Consider the following 21,162-nt stretch of genomic DNA (forward strand, 5'->3'; position numbering starts at 1 on the left):
TATATATATATATATATATAGCCAAAAGTATTGGGACACCCCTCCATTGGATTCAGGTGTTCCAATCACCTCCATGGCCACAGGTGTATAACATCAACACGTAGGCATGCAGACGCTTCTACAAACATTTGTGAAAGAATGGGTCGCTCTCAGGAGCTGTGCAATAAGTACATCCGTGAAATTACCTTGCTACTAAATATTCCACGGTCACCTGTTAGTGGTATTATAACAAAGTGGAAGCAACTGGGAACAACAGCAACTCAGCCACGAAGTGGTAGGCCACATAAAATGACAGAGCCGGGTCAGCGCATGCTGAAGCACACAGTGCGCAGAAGTCGCCAACTGTCTGCAGTGTCAATAGCTTCAGAACTTGAAAAATTTGTGTGGCCTTCAGATTGGCACAACAACAGTGTGTAGAGAGCTTCATGGAATGGGTTTCCATGGCCGAGCAGCTGCATCCAAGCCTTACATCACCAAGTGCAATGTAAAGCATCGGATGCAGTGGTGTAAAGCACGCCGCCACTGGACGCTAGAGAAGTGGGGACGTGTTCTTTGGAGTGACAAATCACGCTTTCTGTCTGGCAATCCATTGGACGTGTCTGGGTTTGGCAGTTGCCAGGATAACGGTACTTGCCTGACTGCATTGTGCCAAGTGTAAAGTTTGGTGGAGGGGAGATTATGGTGTGGGGTTGTTTTTCAGGGGTTGGCCCCTTAGTTCCAGTGAAGGGAACTCTTAAGGCATCAGCATACTAAGACATTTTGGACAATTTAATGCTCCCAACTTTGTGGGAACAGCTTGGGGGTGGCCCCTTCCTGTTCCAACATGACTACACACCAGTGCACAAAGCAAGGTCCATAAAGACATGGATGAGTGAGTTTGGGGTGGAGGAATTTGACTGGCCTGCCTTCAACCCGATCGAACACCTTTTGGGATGAATTAGAGCGGAGACTGGGAGCCAGGACTTCTCGTCCAACATCAGTACCTGACCTCACAAATGCACTTCTGGAAGAATGGTCAAACATTGCCATAGACACACTCCTAAACCTTGTGGATGCCTTCCCAGAAGAGTTGAAGCTGTTATAGCTGCAAAGGGTGGGCCAACTCAATATTGAACCCTACTGACTAAGACTGGGATGCCATTAAAGTTCATGTGCGTCTAAAGGCAGGCGTCCCAATACTTTTGGCAATATAATATGTGTATGTCTGTGGTGATCAGGTCCCTGGGTAAGAAAAAAATCCTAAGCCCCACTTACACATCAGTAAATCCCATCCTGAGAGCATGGGGTGTAAGGGGGTATAACGCCTCTATTCCCCACATTCTCAGCTGCACAAACCCGTTATGCATGCTTGTATGAAGGACTGCTAGCATTATGCTGCCACAGAGAGTACTCCTATTCCAATATGGTGCAGTTGCCCCCTCTACTCACCGTCCTGATAGTGGCATTGGGTGTAATGAACTGACAGGCAGTTAGGCCTTGTGCAAGAGCTGTGTGTGTGTAGCAAGCATTCTAAAAACCAATTGCAGAGCATTTAGCTGATTACTTAAAGAATCTTTAAAAAAAGAGATGGAAGCTGCTGTATTTTGCAGTGAAAAACTGAAATCCCCCATTTAGAAGCCTGTGATTGCTTCTACTCAGAACGATGTATTCCTGTTATGCATTAGAGGAGGCACTACGTTCCCCAATATGATGATCACATACATGCTTATTTTTACTGTCACATTTTATCCAAACTTTTTTTAGTTTTACCTAGTGCAGAGAAGGAATAACCCTCCCCCCACCCTCTTCTTTTTTTTTGTCTGTGTCCTGCTGAGGTGTTACAACAGAAAGTATGTAAAAATATACTCTTGGGCATTTTATGCGTTTCCCACCATTTTCTGTCCCTGTGACAATGGCCACAAGAACAAATTGAGCTGGTGAATCTGCTGCCAGCGGTTCTCACCTTACCACACTCTATCCATTACTAACTTTTCGGCTGTAGATGGGCATTACTGCACTGTACTAAATAAAACTAAAGTTGGATGTTTGTCATTCTGTTTAAGGGTGGCGTTATGGGAATCCAGATTAGCTGGAATTGTGATCTGGACAAGAAGCATACATACTGTGTTCCAAGGTATTCATTTCGACGATTGGACAACCGAGAACTAGATCACAATGTGTCTCCTGGATATAATTTCAGGTAAGCAAACACAACAACTTAATGCAATGCTGGGCTGATCCAAAACAAATATCCTTTGCGTTAGACTTGCCCTCGCTTTATATGATTTAAAAAAAAAAGAAGTTTGTGGTATTGAATTTTTGGATTCGCGTGTTTCAAAACTTGTGTATTCCCCTGACAGACACTGTGCAGATGCATATTCTGTCACATTCCTCTTAACATGCACACTCATCTAACAAAGTGACAACATTCTGTGTTGCTGCTGCTAAAGTAATACTCCAGCGTTAAGCAAAGAAGGATGTGATGTGTGTGATGTTTACACTATTTAGTGATTCAATGTTATTAAAGTAGTATGTCAGCCCAATTACTAAAATCACTTACAAGCTTTAACGTGATCCTGCCATGCAGATACTTGTTCAGACACTTCCTAAAAACTAGACTAAAAGTGGCAATTTCAACACACATTACACATGCATGGTCCACTGTTTTTCAATAACAGGAAACTGCCCTGCGAAATGCCACGCAGCCATCATGAGCGTAGGCCTGTAGATGGGAAGCGGCTGCAGAAAATCAGCAGTACTGAGATGCATCAATGGGTGAATGCACTCTACTACAACTAAATCAAGGGGTTTCATCAGCCCTGCCTGGTATAGTTTTGTGTCATGCTTTCTGCCCTAGGGTGACAACACTGCTCCTCCATAGGTCCAGTACACTGAGTTTGTGTTGTCAACCTTGGAACCCTAAGTAATGAAAAAAAAAAGTAATGCCGCCTGCAACCACCACATCTAAGGTGGTAAGCTTCAATATATTAAAATTGCCTTCTTGGGCTTAAAACTTTTAAAGTGTAGTTCTACTTTTTCAGTCAAATTTGAGAAATCCCTACTATTTGTTTGTGTTTCCATTCTCATGTTTCTTTAGAGAAAGCCTTTGTGCAGATTTCAGGCTGCTGTGACCAGTTTGAGAGTTAACCTAGAGGGGCACACTGGGGGATAGACTGATCTTCTCATTAGCATACAATGCTTCTAAGTCTTTAAACCTTTTGTTAGGACAGACAGTGTTCAGAGCTGTTTTACAGCTGATAATGGCATTTGCCAGTACAGTACAGACAGGGTTAATTAGAGTAACATGAATTCCACAGCTCCTTCTTTAACATTACATAGAGGGAAAGCTAGGCAGGATTAAGTTAAAAAGAGGTAAGCAAGTTACTTTTTAGTAATGACACCCCATCACACTTTGACAGACTGCCAGAAATGGTAGCTGCACCTTTTTGGGTGCCTTCTGGTCCATTAGTCAGCCAGGCAGCATGCGCTATTGCACCACACCGGTGTGAATGAGTCCTTACTCCCTATATTGAACAACTTTTAGCAAGTATCCTCTTCTGCAGATAGAGATTGGATATACCAGTACAAGGCTCTGCAATATGTTTGGCTAAATTATTGAATTGTATGTAGCTGATGGAATAAATCACAATAAACAGATTTGTTCTTGTATATGGAGGACTCGCCCAATAGAAATGTTTCTTCCATGTAGCAGCTGCCAGAATGTACACAGCAAGGATAGGTTATAAAAACTGGGAAAAGGACAAGCATGGCGTAAGTAATCAGTCACCTAGTCTTCATCAACCACCCCACAAAAAAGGACTGATGACACTTCCTTCAGTTTCTCTCTGTTCACGTTTCCACTAACTGAACTATATTGAGTTTTTTTGTTTTGTTTTTTAATCAAACTAACAAACAAGAACCATCTGTGTTCTTTCACAGCAGTCGTTCAGCTTCTTGTTGTCACTTTTTTAAAATGAAGCGAAATTGTGATGACTTGCTTTGATCAAAGACCTTTCTGTGTCTTGCATAGTGGTTATTTTCCACTATTGAAGGACAATTTATTGTTAAAAATCAGTTACCACAAGTGAACACTAGAGGGCAGTATGGATCTATTCCTTGAATGTTAGTGGCATAGACTTTTGGGGACACGACAGGCCATGCTATCCCTGCTCAGCTGTCTCTCACAGGTAGGTGTTCGGATCAGTTTCTCTCTGTAGCTGTAAAGTATACCTGTAACGAGGAAATATAAACACCGTCATTGCTGACCTTCCACCTAGAAAATACTGGTTCCGTGGCTGTCATTCTGGTCCAGTGTCTTTTAGTAGTTTGATCCATTCAGTCAGAACAAGTATAATTAGAAGTTTTAACTTTACCTCGACTTTCCAGATCTGCATGCTCATTCCTGCTTAGGGCCTTTAAAAAATCTTGGAAAAGACAGCCATGATTTCAGCATTTCTTTAGAAAGAAGTTGGCAGAGGCAGCCCCCATATTTCTCTCAGTACAGGTACCAGGGGAATTCCATTCATCTGCTGCCTATTTTTTGTTGTGTCTGTCTCTCTCTCTCTCTGTCTGTGCCTCTCGCACATCCTGTATAATGATGGAATTGTTCCCTTTTCTGTGGAGAAACAATTAACTGCCAAATCATTGAAAAGATTTCCCAAGTGAGCTTAAATGTTGCCTGTATGTCACAAGCAATCTACATATCTCTTGCAGTCAGACCATGTAGAAATTCATGTATTTCTGAATTGAAGCAAGGCCTGCTGTATTCCAGCAAAAGGCTGACTAATATTTGTAATAAGTTAAAGGGTATCTATGGTCAAAAACTAAAAATATATATGCATTTCTATATCCAATTTCCATAAGTTCTACTTCCCACTCCTAATAACCACATTGATTTAGATGTTTGTAAACTTACTTATTGAAGATGTCCATTTCACAACTTCTGTGTCACAACTCTTCGGCTCCATTCACACATGAGCAGTTTTCATTAAAAAAACAATGCATTCCAACGTGCATTGTTCAGACTATTGCGGAGTTTGTGCAGTACGAAACCACGCCTCTCACAAAATAGTCAGAGCGCGATATTAGGGGCAGATTCCGCACATTTTGCGGCTATAGTAATAGCTGCAAACGTGCGGAATCCACGCATGTGTAAAAAAAATTGCCTGTTTTCATGCCGCGTGGTAAACACATGCCATATGTGAATGGAGCCTTACAACTCAACGTCTGAACAATGTAACATTATCATTGCTTGCTGGAAGCAATGCATGATGGGATATGTAGTCTTGAGATTGCGTCACCTCAAGCAGCATGGAAGGAGATGTAAAACACACTGGGAGTCCAGGAAGTTGATGAAAGTGATGGGCAGACAGAAGGCAGCACTATAACCACTCTAGTATGTATTCCTTTTACAATGCTGATGTTATAACAGGACAGTATATACTGTGACTTTACAACTTCTTCTAGGTAGTAAAAGGAAAAATGCAGGAGCCCACAGGTCCAATGAGAACAAAACTTTTATTGTCAACATTCTGAAATCTATGATTTGATAAGGACTACTGCAATTTGTATATGAATTTTTATTCCTTCAGTATAATTTTCTTTGTTTTGACTATTACAAAGTCCCACCATTTAAAATGAAATTTGACTGCCATTTTATAAAATTGCCTCTTTCATGTGTTCTATGTAAACTGCAAAATACAGAGCCCACTGACCCTGCATAACTTGGCTACACTGTATGTGTAGGCATAATGGGCTAGGCGCTAAAAATTCTCAGTGTAGACCTTTTTGAGGGCTAGTTCACACCACAAGCAGTGCGTTCTGACCTGATTTAGTGCTGGAACGCACTGGATCGCATCCTGGCCGGCTCCCTGCGTTATGGTGCTGTCAGAAAAAATACTGCAGGCATATTTTTTTCCGACCGCACTGGACCAGAACGCAAGCATTGATGTGCCACGTGTTTGGGTGGGGGCGACCGCACTGTGGCCGGGGGGGCGTGGCTGTGGTGATCCGGCCAGGATGCGATCCAGTGTGTTCCGTCACCAAATCGGGCCGGGACGCACTGTTGGTGGTGTGAACTAGCCCTAAGGAAATAAGTAATATTTACACCCCAAACCAAAATGTTTGGGTTGGACCATCTCTATGAATATTGTAAAATGTGCAAACCGTCTCTAGGAAGCAAATATCCAACAACACAGGTCTGCGATAATTTGATGCGTTTCACACCTCCTAGGTGCATTGATGTCTGTTTTTGTGCCTTTTACGCCATTAATAAACCTTTTAAACATGCAGATAAGTATTGTGGACCAGGTAAGGTCTGGGCGCCACAATTTACCTGAACAGAAAATCTGGTCACCTTACTACATGATGGCTAGTCAGTAGGTCCTTAAAGTGACATTTTGCTATCCAGTATAGAATGTGTACAAAATAAAGTGCAATAGTAGAGGTGATTATCTTAGATCTGTGAGGTCTCCCTGCTTCGTGAATTAAAGGATTTCTCTGTTGTGGGTATGCATAGCAGCCTTTAGGTAATACAACAACGACAACCATGTCATACAGGGTTTTAATGCATTGTATTTTATCTGTGTGTTTCAGATATGCAAAATACTACAAAGATTCTAATAACATCGAGTCAAGAACTCTGATGAAAGTCTATGGAATCCGATTCGATATCCTGGTATTTGGAACAGTAGGTTCAGAATTTGGGTTTATATATTGATAAAATGTTACACCACTTTAATAGTATATTAACGCTGCCAGATAAAGTTATTGTTTAATAGAAACAACAAATACTAGTTCTAAAAGTGCACACAATGTATCCTTTTATAGTGTGGGACCACAACGGTATCTAGAGTGTCCTTAAAATGTATTCACATGTCATAAGAAAGTGTTGCTCCAATTTCCATCTTGCAGCTCTATATCAGAGCAGAGAGGAGCACTCCTCTTCTAAAAGAAATAGAAGGGAGAAGAGCGCAATGGCATAGTGTAGAACATTTCTTTAAACGTAAAATAAAGTGGATAAAGATGCACTCGCTAGCAAAAATCTTGCATAAATCAAAAAGCGGAGAGGATGAAATGAACACTGTGGCTAATGGAAGCCTCCAGGAAGTAAAGATGGAACCAGGATTAATCTGTAGAGCAGTGGTTCTCAACTTGTGGGTCGGGACCCGAAAGTGGGTCGCAACCCACAGTTGAGGGGGTCCCCACATGCCTTGTGCTGCTCATGGTAAGAGGCTCCTCATCCTCCTCCTAGCGTGGCAGTGTCAGTTCTCCTAGATGGCGCTGCAGCAGCAGCGGCCGGAGAGGATCAGAGAGAGGGGAGCAGGCAGGAGTGAGGGGAGGTGAATGCTTTATCACCATAGAGCCCACAACTAGGCACTACAGAGCCCGCACTGGACGCCACCTGAGAGTCCCACTAGCCACCTGAGAGCCCGCATAGCCTCCTGAGAGCTAACACAGATACTAGTATTGGTGCATACCTAAATTTTACGGTTGGTTGTCACCACAACTTGGCAAATGTTACCAAGGGGTCCAGGCCCTAGAAAGGTTGAGAACCACTGCTGTAGAGGAAGCTGGGAGCAGCCAGGGAATGGAGCGCACACATGGTGGAAAGGTGGTCATAGGAAGAGGCTGAAAACCTGTGAGTGGGTTCCGAGGGGCCTCAGAAGAGTGAAGAGACTAATTTTAAAGAATGATAAATGGACCTAAGATAGGTTGCTGTAGGCTGTCATTATTTGTATGTATAGTGTAGGATTCTCATTGCTTAAGTTCAAATCCACCTAAGACGTATATATTTATTAATTTTTTTCATGGTTGCTGGCAAGCTGAATTTTCGTGCTACTTGCTAAAATAAACATGGAAGTCTAGGTACCCATAAGTAAAATTGTTAAGAACTTGTAAAAGGATGACTCGACCCACCAGAATATTAACTTTGCTGTAAAGAAGGCAGGTAGCAAAGGTTTGGGCATTGTTTTAGGGGAATCTCGGAAGGGTGAAATTAGTTCTGTACCTTTTATAGAATACAACCCTTTATCAATGACCCATCTCCACATATACAAATATCTCCCAGCATGGATCTTTCTGTCGTGAGTCCATTATGAAAAGTCCGAATTTTCTTTAGTTAAGAATGAAGATGGTCCTTGCAGGTGTAATTCAGAGGTTACCAAAAGAACAGGCCCTCCAACCCATAGGACTGACGGGAACGTGTCTGGTGCTATGGTTTGCCAGGCTCTAATTGATTTCTAATGATTTGGATTGCATAGGTCAATATTTTCCTAAATGGTAACCATTATCATTTCAAAATAGATTGTTTAAATATACTGTACAGTATTATTTCACAGATGTACTCAGTTCTTACACTTTGTTCTCTGAAGACCTTTTTGATGTTTCTTCCCTTTTTAAGTTGCAGATATTATTATTTTTTGTGTAACTTTACAAATCAGTCTATCGTTTAGATCGATAACAAACCTCCGAAACAATGATGAATATTTGTTTTGTTAGGCTGGAAAATTTGATATAATTCCAACCATGATTAACATTGGATCTGGTGTTGCATTGCTTGGAGTGGTGAGTTTTTTTTCAAGACTTGTGTTCAGATGGACTTTAACAACAAAATGTAATGTTTTCCATCCCTTCATTTTTTATCCCAATCATATTGTTATCTGAAAGTCATTTCTTATCTGTTTAACACTCTGGAAGTCTAGCAGAATAGACCCTATGGAAGAGGTTGTTCACAGCAGGGAGTCATCTGTTAAATCATCACACAAGATGGCCTCATTACCATTAACCCATAACTGTATTAATTAGTACAGAGTGTTCACTTAATGTCATTTTAGATGTAGTGTAAAGCTCCCCATTCACCTTGCAATCATCAGACAAAACTTTTCGTCCGATGATCGAACCATCATACGATTTTCGTACGGCGGCCCCATCCTGCCCCGATTTATCGCAAGGTTCAATCGGCCTGTAGTGAAAAAAAACACACCTGTACGAATCTCGGTAATCGACCGCACGTATTTTCGCCTGGGCATGAGCAGTGTTAATCGTAAGAATTTTGACGTACGGAAACGCCACCAACCTTGCGAAAATCGTACGATCGACCGAAGTTTGCTAACCTGCTGGATAGTCAAAAGTCGATAGATTGTACAGTATTTGCGGTTGTACACTGCCCATCGACTTTACGTATATCGGACGAAAACGTGATCGCATACGAAAATCGGCCGGTAATCATAAGGTGTATGGGCACCTATAGTGTGAAGAAACAAAGCCCCTTCTGTGCCCCCTCTCTCATTCACTTTGTTATGGGGATCTGATTTTACCGGACTTCATGTTCTTAAAGATATGAACATTTTTTGCCCAAAATGAAATTTGATAATTGTTTGCTGTATTATATAATATATATTATAGTGGTCACAAGTGAAAATACATTCTTAGTAAAGAATAGTCGACATGGACTTACCTGTTTTAGAGGAAGCAATACATTGAGGAGAATTTATCAAAACTGGAGCAGACAAAATCTGTGCATGGCAACCAATCAGCTTCTCTTTTTTTATTTTCAAATCTTAACTGAACAAACCGAAAGAGAGAAGCTGATTGGTTGCCACAGGCAACTGCTCCAGTTTTGAAAAATTACTCTAATCCTCTTTATTGGGTAATATATCACTAGAATGTATGTATAACCAAATGCAAACTGTAGAAACGTCAAGCACAACTTTGGTGAAGATCTGTTACAGAGCTCTGCATAAGATGCCTGATATATTTGGGAATTGGTCTGAAAGCAAAAAAAAATGTGTGTTAGAAGCCTCAGGCAAAGGCTTCCACTCTCTAGCTCCCATGCTGCAGGCTGGTCCCAGGGAAGAGAGCTTGGACCTATTCAGCTTCACTGAAAGCGATCTCTATTGTAACTAATATACAGCATTGAATGAACTGAACAAACAAAACTGCTTCCTTCAGGTATCTCGCACTGTTATCTTATGTAACTGGTTACAGCTTCCCTTCCTTTTTTTTTTTTTGTTAGGCCACTGTGTTGTGTGATATCATTGTCTTCCACTTCTTTAAGAAAAGGTATTATTACAGAGAAAAGAAATACAAACATGTAGAGGACTATGAGGAGTTGGTAAGAACCTTTTTTTTTGTTTTTCTTGCTTTTATTTTAATTTTGAATCCTTCTGATATATGATTATACTTCTACTGATCACAGAATACCATAGAAGCACAGCTCCCTAGTCTTTGCTGCCTGAGACCCCAGCACGCCCCTAACTGGCTGAGAGCTTGGCTGATAACTGAGGCACTGTGGTCATGGGTCGCTGTGGTTTCTTAATATATTCTTTTGGAGAATCCACTAGAGCAGTACAGAAATATTGCGTCATTCTCCCTCTTGTGGATTCTTTATGAAACTTACAACCAATGACACAAGGAGATTGTCTAGAAAACCTTACAGTGGACAAGTGGCCAGTGTACATGTCTGGGCTGAGGTCCTGGACAGCAGTGAGAGCCAAGTAGAGGATCAGTCTCTGTCACCTTCCATGGAAAATGGAGAAGTCTGCCTTGGGTGGTGGTTAACATTTGTTAGGGGATATTTCTAAATATACACTATAAAATCTACATTTTGGAGAACAAAGCCTACTTGCCAAAGTCTTTGTTTCAAGGAAGGACTGTAATGCACACCTGTTTCCCAATGAAGAAAAATGGTTTTGCACTTTTATTCTGGGGTTCTGGGAACACCATCTTGTAGTAAAACTAAATGTGTCCAGTGATTCAATATAGTAGTCCCACCCACAGCAGTGTCCTTCTGTCTGTGTACTTTGTGGGCTGAAATATGTCATCTCCAGGCACACCTGCTTTTTTGGAGATTCAATGTCCCCTTTACTCTTCCTTGGACCCCAACCCCCACCTCACAAACCCTCATACTTCCATTGACCCCTTTGCTAGCTGTCTGACCCCCTTCACTGGCTTCCTTTCCACTTGCAATCAGTTAAAAGACCAGACACTACCTAAGACTGAAAGCTGCTGCAATCCAAGCATGAAACTGCTCTCTGAGGCAGCAAGTGGGGAAAAGCAAATAAGGCAGAAACTCCATCTTAAGTAGATGTCATTCTTGAGCGGCATTATCAGGTCACTGATTGTTTGTACATATTGCCTGTAGTTTAGGCTCCATTTACATCTATGTGTGAGCATAGTCAGGCAACTTAGAGGTGTTCTTATTATGCGTTTGAGCATTTTTCAAGCATTTTTACACGCCACGTGTAGTGCAGGAGCACAATTGTGCATTTTTGTCTCTTTTAATTAGGAGCATCTGAAAAACTCACGTAAACACATGTTCTTCAAGTGTGTTTTAGGCTCTCCTGTTATAAACCCAAAATGCACAATTCTGCCCCAAAAGAAGCTCATGTAGTTTTTTCAGTTAGACTTGACTGGTGACACTATCCTCAGCCATTGAAAACTATGTCATCCTTCCTGGTGAGTGTTGTCATGCTTAGGGAACTGAGCTATAACACACCTAGGTGTTAATGGGGCCTCAAGGTTGAAATTCAGGCACATATCAATAATAATAATTGACATGCCAGTCAACGCCATGGACATGCCAGTCAACGCCATGGACATGTTTACAGAAGGAGACGCTTCTGCTTCATTGTCAAGCGACAGGCTGGGCGGCAGGTTGATGAACAAGCTGTATTGTTTAACTGCAGCAAAGAAAAATGGCGGTGATGTTTGGTGGGGTGACTGCTGCTAGATGGCCTCAGTATGTTGGCCAGTATCCTTCAACTTCCTCTGAGCCCAGGTTGGCTTGGACCCACCCAATGCTGTGACTGAAAGTGAAAGACTTAAAAGGCAGCATAGCGATGAGCTCATGTCCCTGTCACTCTGCTTTCTCTTCCTGTCAGCATGCTTCTTGTCACACACAAACTAATTGGCTCATTGTGCTGCTGCTCCCTCACCCATTCTAAGCTCTGATGAACCTAGACTGCTAAAAGTCAAATTTAGATACTTGCATTGCTGGCATTTACAAATGCATTTAGTTATGTTTTAATTATTACAAAGCTGCATTCATTTGTGTGTTGTTTTTTTTACATCTGCCTAGAGTTCAGCGAATTCACTTTTGTATCATGATTTGTAAGCAGGCACTCTTTTTCTTCCAGGGAAATGGTGGAGCACATGGATCACATGGCTCAGACCCTTAAAACAAAGTAAAAGATGAAGTTACATTTTGGAACACAGGAGGGATTTTGATTTCCTTCATTCAGATGTTGGATCCGTGGCTTAGGAGCTCCAGAACGATACATTCCAGTGAGCTGTCACCAATGTTTGGTTGGCAGTGAGTCTTCGTGCACATCGTTTGATTGTCATTTTCCAAAAGGACCAAATTGTACTTCATTATTTATCACTGTTGTGTATATTTGATGGGATTCTCACAAAGCGCTACATTGAAAGGTTATTGTCATTGCGGGCAGTTTTAGGAACTCAAATGTGAACCTGTTTTTGGAGAAATAAGCACTTAGTTAATGGCACTCTGTCATGACGGGAAATCTCTTTTGTGTAAAGGCCGTGATGGAAGCAGTCATTGATTAGACTTCTATCTGGATACTAATCACATGGGGTTTATTTTCATAACAGATTATCTGAATTCACTACACTGGTCCAGTTGGCCAAATGTAAATGTACATATTTTATACATGGTGGGGTCCTGTAAAACACTGTAGAGACCAGAGCTACTACAACAGTGCTTTCCAATGATTTTTCAGGTCCTGTACTGAGCAACCTGGAATGATCAGTGAATACTAGATGTTCTCTGATTGGATGAGGGACACAAAGTCAAATGAGCAAGTAGGTGACAATGGCAGTTGCTGAGCTGTAATAGGAAATAGTGGTGTCGCACTGGCATTGTATTGTGACCGAGGCGTGGGAATGGCAGGTCTGGCTGGTTACTGTGCAATTGGCTGTTAACCTGCATTTTCTCTTTAGTTTTTCGGTAAATGCTTTTGAACCCTTTTGTTGTACAGCGATGTTAAACAGGAGCAGTGAGACAGATTAACGCTAAAGCTGGGTACACACAGACAAATATTTTGTATCCGTCCCGTGTGAGGCTGAACAAAAACAAATTGACAGATTCCACACTATCAACGCGGAGAAACGACTTTCCCGTTGTGTACATTGCAGTGACCACCATTGTTGTAATACCTGAACAGTCCTTTCAACTGATTGGTTGCAAGCACTGTTCATCTCGCAATTTGCCAGCATGCCCCTTTGACAAAAGTGGATCTAATGATCGAATAGATAGGGCCACCCTATCGGATGGCCCAATCTATTTGATCATTAGATCCATACGTATCTATCTATACGGATCGGATTTCATCCATATCTTGCTGAATCGTCCAGAATTCGATCCGTGTATACCCAACTTTAGATTGAGTCATAAATGTCTCCCTGTACTGTTCTAGGACTACGAAAGAAACCTGTCCCTGCCCCCTTCTTAGTTTTGGGTCTGCTTGGTGTTAGATTTAGCACTAGAGATGACAGATTCTATCTCCATACTTCTAGAAACCTGTCTGTTGCCTCCTCCTGATTGCAGGCACCGGGGTGTCAAATGCACATAAAAAAACCTGTCCCCCGGACTTTGCTAAATAAGAGGCAACCTGATTGTGTCCAATTGTGCTGCTAATATGCTTGCTAGATGTCCTCCTGAGTGTCCTATTCAGATACCTTTATTGCAGATGACGCACAATAGTGTACTGCGCCTGTGCTCACAGTGATGATTATCTGACCCAGTTTAATGTGCCCAGTTACATTGAACATATGAATGTGTTAATGTCTATGCTCTTATCTTGTAAAACTCTATTTATAATGTCTGGAATTTGGTGTATGGTGGACCTTTTTTGTAATGCGCCACCATCATACAGTGCTGGGTTTTTTGGTAGCTGGACCCCTGCTCACCTTAATTTATGTATTCTGTCACTAGAACAAGAGTGTGTTTATACATTACTTGAATATTGTCTCCGCTAAAAATCGAATTGCAATCATTTTGTCTTAAAGGGAAAATCAAATGTTTACAGATACAGCCAGTTGTGTACAGAACTAATGTTGTGATTCACATTGCACTTGATGATACAGCTTGATGGCGGTAAGGGCAGCTGTATCAAAATAGTAAGAATGCTAGCAAAGGTCAAATATATCCTTTGATAGCGGCAGGAGGCACCTCAGGGTAACATTTATGTGCCATCTTCCTTTGGGGTCCCTTGGGGTTAAATTGGGGACGTGCGTTCCTGTGATGCGCAGGTGTGAGCCAAGTCTAAGCCTGCATTTACACCCGAGCAATGTGAAATATGTGATTTTTCAGAGCATTCTGTGTAGCACAGGTTTTTTCTTTTTTTAACTGTCAGTACATTCTCTGGCTTTGGAGATGGAACATGAGGAACACATGCCAGTGACTGTATGCCAGGAACTGAGAATCCAACAGAGGGTTTTCAGTTTTATTTCACATTTCCTATTAAAATATGAAGCACTGTATTAAATACTTGCTATATTGATTTAAAAAGTACAATATAAATAGCTGAGTAATTTTGGTCATCTCACAATTCCAAAACAAATTTGGAAAAGTGGTCTTTTGTGATAACAACATGGCTGTTCCTGTGCAAACGTGGAATAGGAACTAATGACAGGCGTCTGTACTTTACATCATAAAGTCTTGTGAAATGAATAACTGATGTAATTTTTCACCACAAAGGCATTACAATCGAAGGAGTTGTATACAGGAAGGAAAAGGGGGAATAAAAAACTCTTCTCATTCTTGTTGAAAAATTGTCTCAAGATTTGCATATTTTTGTAATAAAATATACTTCTGCTGACTGGCCTATGTTAATTTGTTGCATCAAATTTTATAATCTTGGTCAGTGTATGCTTTAACAAGGGCTGTCAAAAGTCTGCCATTTTGGCCTCGTCATCACTGGTGTCTTACCATTTTGGCCTCGTCATCACTGGTGTCTTACCATTTTGGCCTCGTCATCACTGGTGTCTACCATTTTGGCATCGTCATCACTGGCAATGGAAGAAGGTGGCGTGATTTATCAAACCAGCTTTCCTTTTACGCTATGTGGATAACCGGGTCCATGTGCATTGCACCCGGGTAGATAGCACCAGGATGTACACTGGGAAGAAGGCAAGCCAGCCAGTGTGAAGCTTTAGGAAACCTTGGGTCCTGCCATTCATGTGGTGGTTACTTTGACACATACCACCTACCTAAATATTGTTGCTGACCAAGTACACCCATTCATGGAAATAGTATTTTCTGATGACAGTTGCCACTCAGTAGAATGTGTCCTGCCACACTGCAAAAATGATTCAAGAATGGTCTGAGGAACACAACAATGAGTTAGAGGTGTTAACTTGACCTCCAGATCTCAATCCAATCGAGCATCTGTGGGATGTGCTGGTAAAATGTAAGTCTTATTCATGGAGACCCCACATTTCAACTTACAGGACTTTAAGAATGTGCTACTGATGGCTTGGTGCCAGATACCACAGCACACCTTCAGAGGTCTGGTGGAGTCCATGCCTCAATGGGTTAGGACTGTTTTGGCGGCAAAAGGGGACCTACTTAATATTAGGCAGGTGGTCATAATGTTATGGCTGATCGGTGTATGCAATAACAATATCAGCGCAGTTCCAGAAAAGTCTGTTAATACAGTGTGGCAAATAATTATTTGATCCCCTGCAGATTTTGTAGGTTTGTCCACTTACAAAGAAATGAAAGGTCTATAATTTTTATCATTGGTGTATTGTAAATGATAGAGACAGAATATCAACCAAAAATCCAGAAAGAACACATGATACAAATGTTAGAAATGGAGTTGCAGTTCAGGGAGTAAAATAAGTATTTGATCTCCAAGCAAAACATGACTTAGTACTTGGTGGAGAAACTTTTGTTGGCAAGCACAGAGGTAAGACGTTTCTTGTAGTTGGTTACCAGGTTTGAACACATCTCAGGAGGGATTTTGCTCCTACTCTTCTTCTTCTTTTTTTTTTTTTTTTTTTACAGATCTTCTCTAAGGCTGGGTTCACACTTGGGCGTTTGTAATATGCGCGTTTTGACCCGCGTTTTTACCGCGATTTGCGGTCAACAAAATGCGCAACAAACGTGCGTTTCTGAGGGCTATCCGGCTGTATCCTAATGGATACGTGTGGAAATACGCCCCAAAGAAGCTCCTGTACGACTTTGAGGCATAGGACGTTTTTCAGCGCGTTCCTACGTGCTGAAATACGCCCAGGTGGGAACCATGCCCATAGGAAGTAATGGGATTTTACTTGCTTGGCGTTTTACAGCGCGTCGATCAGTGCTGTAAAACGCCCAGGTGTGAACAAGGCCTAAATCCTTAAGGTTTCTTGGCTGTCGCTTGGCAACTCGAAGTTTCAGCTCCCTCCATAAACTTTCTATAGGATTAAGGTCTGGAGACTGGCTAGGCCACTCCATGACCTTAATGTGCTTCTTCTTGAGCCACTGCTTTGTTGCCTTGGTCGTATTTCATTGTCATGCTGAAAGACCCATCTTCAGTGTTCTGGCTGAGGGAAGGAGGTTCTCATCCAAGATTTTACAATACATGGTCCCGTCCATTGGCCCCTCAATGCTGCAAAGTCGGCCTGTACCTTTAGCAGAGAAACAGCCCCAAAGCATAATGTTTCCACCTCCGCTCTTGACTTGTAGGGATGGTGTTCTTGGAGTCATAGTCAGCATTTTTCTTCCTCCAAACACGGCGAGTCGAGTTCATGCCCAAGAGCTCAATTTTGGTCTCATCTGACCACAGCACTTTCTCCCGATACTTCTCTGAATCATTTAGATCAGTGGTTCTCAACTCATGGGTCGCGAGCCCTTCTGCAGTGGGTCGCATTCATTGGCAAGCTTCAGACGGGTTTGTACATGTGCCTTCTTGAGGAGGGGGACCGCTGTAAGATCTCAATCCATGGCGGTGTATTATGTTACCAATGGTTTGTTTGGTGACTGTGGTCCCAACTGCCTTGAGATCATTCACAAGTTCCTCCTGTTATTTTGTATTCCTGCCATTCGTGAATAATCGCTCCAACAGTTGTTTCCTTCTCACCAAGCTTCTTGCTAATAGTCTTGTAGCCCATTCCAGCCTTGTGCAGGTCTACAATCTTGTCCCTAATGTCCTTTGACAGCTCTTTGGTCTTGCCCATGGTGGTGAGGTTTGGAAGAAAGAGATTCTGTGGACAGTTGTCTTTTATACACATAACTATTTATTTGTCACTAGGAGCACCTTCCTAAATTGACAGGACTAATCTGTGTACCACATAGCCAGTCTGTGAGAGCCAGAACCAGAGTTATTGTTGGTTGGTAGGGGATCAAATACTTATTTATTCCTGTCACAGTATTTATTCCTGTCACAGTAGTTCTAGCACAGTGCTGTGCTAGAACTCCTGTGTTGGAGGTGACAGGGTCAATAAAGAGTACCTGTCAATGCCAGGCAGATTGCATGGTTTCCCGCCGCAATACTGCCCGGGCGGTCCCACACGATTGCGGTTGAAAACACTGTGTGGTGCGTGTTGTGAAAAAAGGTACATGTACCTTTTTTTCAGCGATTGCCACACAGATGTTACCCCATACATGCGGACGCAACCGCTGTATGCAACCGCACATGATCGCGTGTCCCGGGAATCCCCAAGTCTGCAGCACCAACCCTAAGGTCTCGTTCACACCTAGGCGTATTGCATATGCGCGTCTGTCGCGCGTTTTTACCGCGATTCGCGGTAAAAAGTCGCGCGACCGGCGCGCGTTTCAGAAGGCTACTTGGCTGTATCCCAATGGAAACGCGCAACAACACGGCCCAAAGTAGTACATGTACCTTTTCAGGGGTGGGCCGTTTTGTAGCGCGTTAGGGACGGGCGGAAAGGTGGGAACGAGATCATTGAATACGATGGGATTTATATTTTTGAGCGTTTTGTAGAGCGTTCGTCGAGCGTAGAACGCGCTACAAAACGTTCAGGTGTGAACGAGGGCTAAAGGGTAAATTCACTTTCCCAAGTAATTTGGGAAAATGAAATAACCGCACAAATCTCCCTCCCGCTATACTTCCATTTCGGCGAACGGCCTTTCCTGTCCACCAGTACGGGTGTACTATCTGTACCTGTTCCGTATATTCTGAATTTCGCTCGGAAATTGCAGGCACTCGTTGGTCAACGCAGTCACCTGACGACGCTGACCAATGAGAAGCGCTTCTTAGCACTGCTAAATACGGTTTTGGTTAAAATTGTTTTTGTATCAGGACAAGTAGATTGTCATGAAGGACAAGTAGATGCGGCCCCCACTTTAGTCCTTGGACAAGTAGTTTTTTCCAAAATTTCCACACCCCTGAAACTTATAAAAATCTGCAGGGGATCAAATAATTTTCCTCACTGTATACATTAGTATTGCACCTAGTAAGGAGAAAAAAAAAACAAAAAACAACTTGCTCATTGAAACACAAAGTTAGGTTGTTTATTTTAATAGTGATAAATACACAGTATTTAAACATACAACTTGATAAAATGAAATGCATAGTAAAAGATAAGCATAATGCAAGCATAAAAGTAAACCAATAAAAAAAGCTACAATTATAGTTTAAACTATTTACAACTTCAACCAAATTGTAGACATCTACAATCACATCAGCATTTAACACACGGTGCAAACATATATTTCAGAGTCCGAAAACAGTGGTGCAACCCATACAAAAAGCATAGAAAACATGTAAGTAAATCGATATTTTAGCAGCTATTTGTGGGTTTTATACCCTAAATACATATCCGCAGAGTTTTGTTTTTTTTCCATGCAGTAACAGATGTTTATCAAAGTACATATTCTGGAATCTCCAAATGTCATAACCATACTTCAATACAACAGCTATTTTTACTAATATGAAATGTTATTTTATATATTTATCCCTTAATAATGTCGCAAGTATAATCTTTGGCTTTTGGCCAAAAAAAACAAACAAACCACAGTACATCAAAAATCGTATTTGTAAATAGGAGTATAATATGTGCTGAACATCAAAAGAGCAACTTTCTTCTGATAGAAAACATTTTGTAATAATCTAGAAAAGCTCAAAATCTGTAAATGGCTTGAAAGGATGTGGCTTTTATAAATGTCATGTCTGCCAATGTACAATGTTTGGCAGGAGCCTGGCACTGGAAGGGTTAATGATGCTTGTTACTTGAGTAAATACACAGAGCAGCCCTGCACCCATTCAGACTCTCTCCACTCACTCATAAAGCACGTTACTGATCCTTACCAGCCAGTAGAAAACAACTCACCATAGAAAGAAATAGCATAAGTGAAAGGTTGACATTTGATGGCATTCTGCTGATCGTAACATTAATATGCCCCGTTTGGTAAAGGATAGGAAATACTATCTGATTGTACTCTATTGTTATGTACATACATATGTTATGTAATCTGTAATCCAGCTCTATTCCCTGATTGGATGCAAATCATTCCATATGGGTACAGCTTGCATTGAACTCCATACAAAGCATATTGTATGTTGCTGGTGGCTGTGTTTGCTACTGGGCCAGCAAGTGTCTTCCTACTGAAATTCTTGAGCAGCCCTTCCTGCTCAATAAAAAAAAGAAGCTTCATGGCCACATTACCTATGACAGCTGAATGGCCTTTGTTTTCAAGGGGCTGCTTAACTCTGCCAAAGGCTGACCACTTCAACAGCCTCACGGATGCTTTTAAGCACAGGAAGAACAGCTGATCGGCTGGGTTTCAGACCATAGAGACCCTACCACCACCACTCTTCCACTGTTCTGGCCTTTAGAAAGTCTAAATAATATTTATGAAAACAAAGCCTAATTTAACATTCAGTAACACCAGTTCATCAGGGGCAGCTGCCAAGATGGTGGACTGGCATCTGGAAACTACAACAAAGGAAAATGAGTGGTGCTGCCCAGAGCAAACTTTCTTGGTTTCTTTACTGGCAGTAGTATAGTGTTGGCCATCGATTAATGCAGAAAGTTTGGAGATTAATGGATACCCTTTATTGGCTGACTTAGTTATCCCAAAAGCTTGCATCTTTAATAAACTTTAGCTTCCTCAGACTGGCTTTGTACAAAGTCTGAGGCAGAAATCGAAGGAATCGTGAAAGCTTACATCTTTAATAAACTTTAAATCCCATAGTGGGAGGAGGGGGCCTGTATGAGTAAGCACTTTGTGTGAAATGCATCAAGGTAGTTGATATGGTCTGTGCCACCCATCTTTGATTAAAGCAAGCGACATTTGTGGACCTATTAGTTGTGTCTTGGAATTTTTGCAGTTACTTAGGACAAGGTTCGGGAGCCCACAATGTTTATTGCTGGGTGAGAGTAGGGGCCAGTCTTTTGAGCGGCATCAGGGACTTATTCATATGAAATCTAATTGGCAACAGCTCCACTTGTCTATGCTCATTTTCTTACGTTAGTCATGCTTTCAGTCTTTAAGAAATAAGGACATATGCTGCTGACATTGCAACTACATACCTCTCTCATGATCAAAATTCATGTTAAAAAAAAGGATACACTAATGGGTTGCTGTAGGCAACACAGACATTTCTTTTATCAGAAATTTTCATCCACATGTCCCTATGACTTTAAAAGCAACCTATCATGATATTAATATAAGAGCTATCATTGTTGACTTAAATGTAGAAACTTTGGGACTGTCTTACTTATCCTTTTGTATTTTTCAATCCGCTATTGATTGAAAAAAAAAAACAAATCATATACATATCAGGCTTTGGGGCATCTAATATGCACACACTTGTTCTGGGTCATGGGCCTCACTAAGCAGTGAAGGAAGATTAAAAGTGACCGCCCATATGCCTTCCCTGACACATTCCATTGAAATGACATGGCTGCCTCTACTGAACAATGGCATTCTTTTCTGGTGCAGCTTCAGTCTCTTTCTGAATATTGCCTCAGAATACAAACAGATGCATCAACTAGGAGCAGGATGGGGGATATTTTAACCAATGTTAATTATAGCATCCGTCAAAACGCATGCACAATGTAGGGCTGGATTTCTGCATAGCTTATATAGGTGAAAGGGCTGCCTGGGGAAAGCCTATGGCTACCAAATATCACTGTGCTGACTGTCAGTAACACATTTCTGTATATAAAATGGGTCCAGACACGTCCTCCTTTCCAGAGCAATTTGCCTGG

At 41.6% G+C, this 21,162-nt stretch overlaps 1 protein-coding gene across 1 annotated transcript in view; it reads left to right on the forward strand.

The window, feature by feature from the left end:
* Positions 1-21,162, forward strand: part of P2RX4 (purinergic receptor P2X 4) — a 46,094-nt gene that overhangs the window by 21,377 nt on the left and 3,555 nt on the right. Inside the window, exons 8-11 of the mRNA XM_018556754.1 lie at positions 2,043-2,179; positions 6,574-6,667; positions 8,479-8,544; positions 9,995-10,093. Coding sequence (XP_018412256.1) covers positions 2,043-2,179; positions 6,574-6,667; positions 8,479-8,544; positions 9,995-10,093 — 396 coding nt within the window. The remainder of the gene's footprint in view (positions 1-2,042; positions 2,180-6,573; positions 6,668-8,478; positions 8,545-9,994; positions 10,094-21,162) is intronic.

This window comes from Nanorana parkeri, unplaced genomic scaffold, assembly GCF_000935625.1.
Source record: "Nanorana parkeri isolate BGI_ZX_2015 unplaced genomic scaffold, ASM93562v1 scaffold13, whole genome shotgun sequence".
Taxonomy (NCBI): Eukaryota; Metazoa; Chordata; class Amphibia; order Anura; family Dicroglossidae; genus Nanorana; species Nanorana parkeri.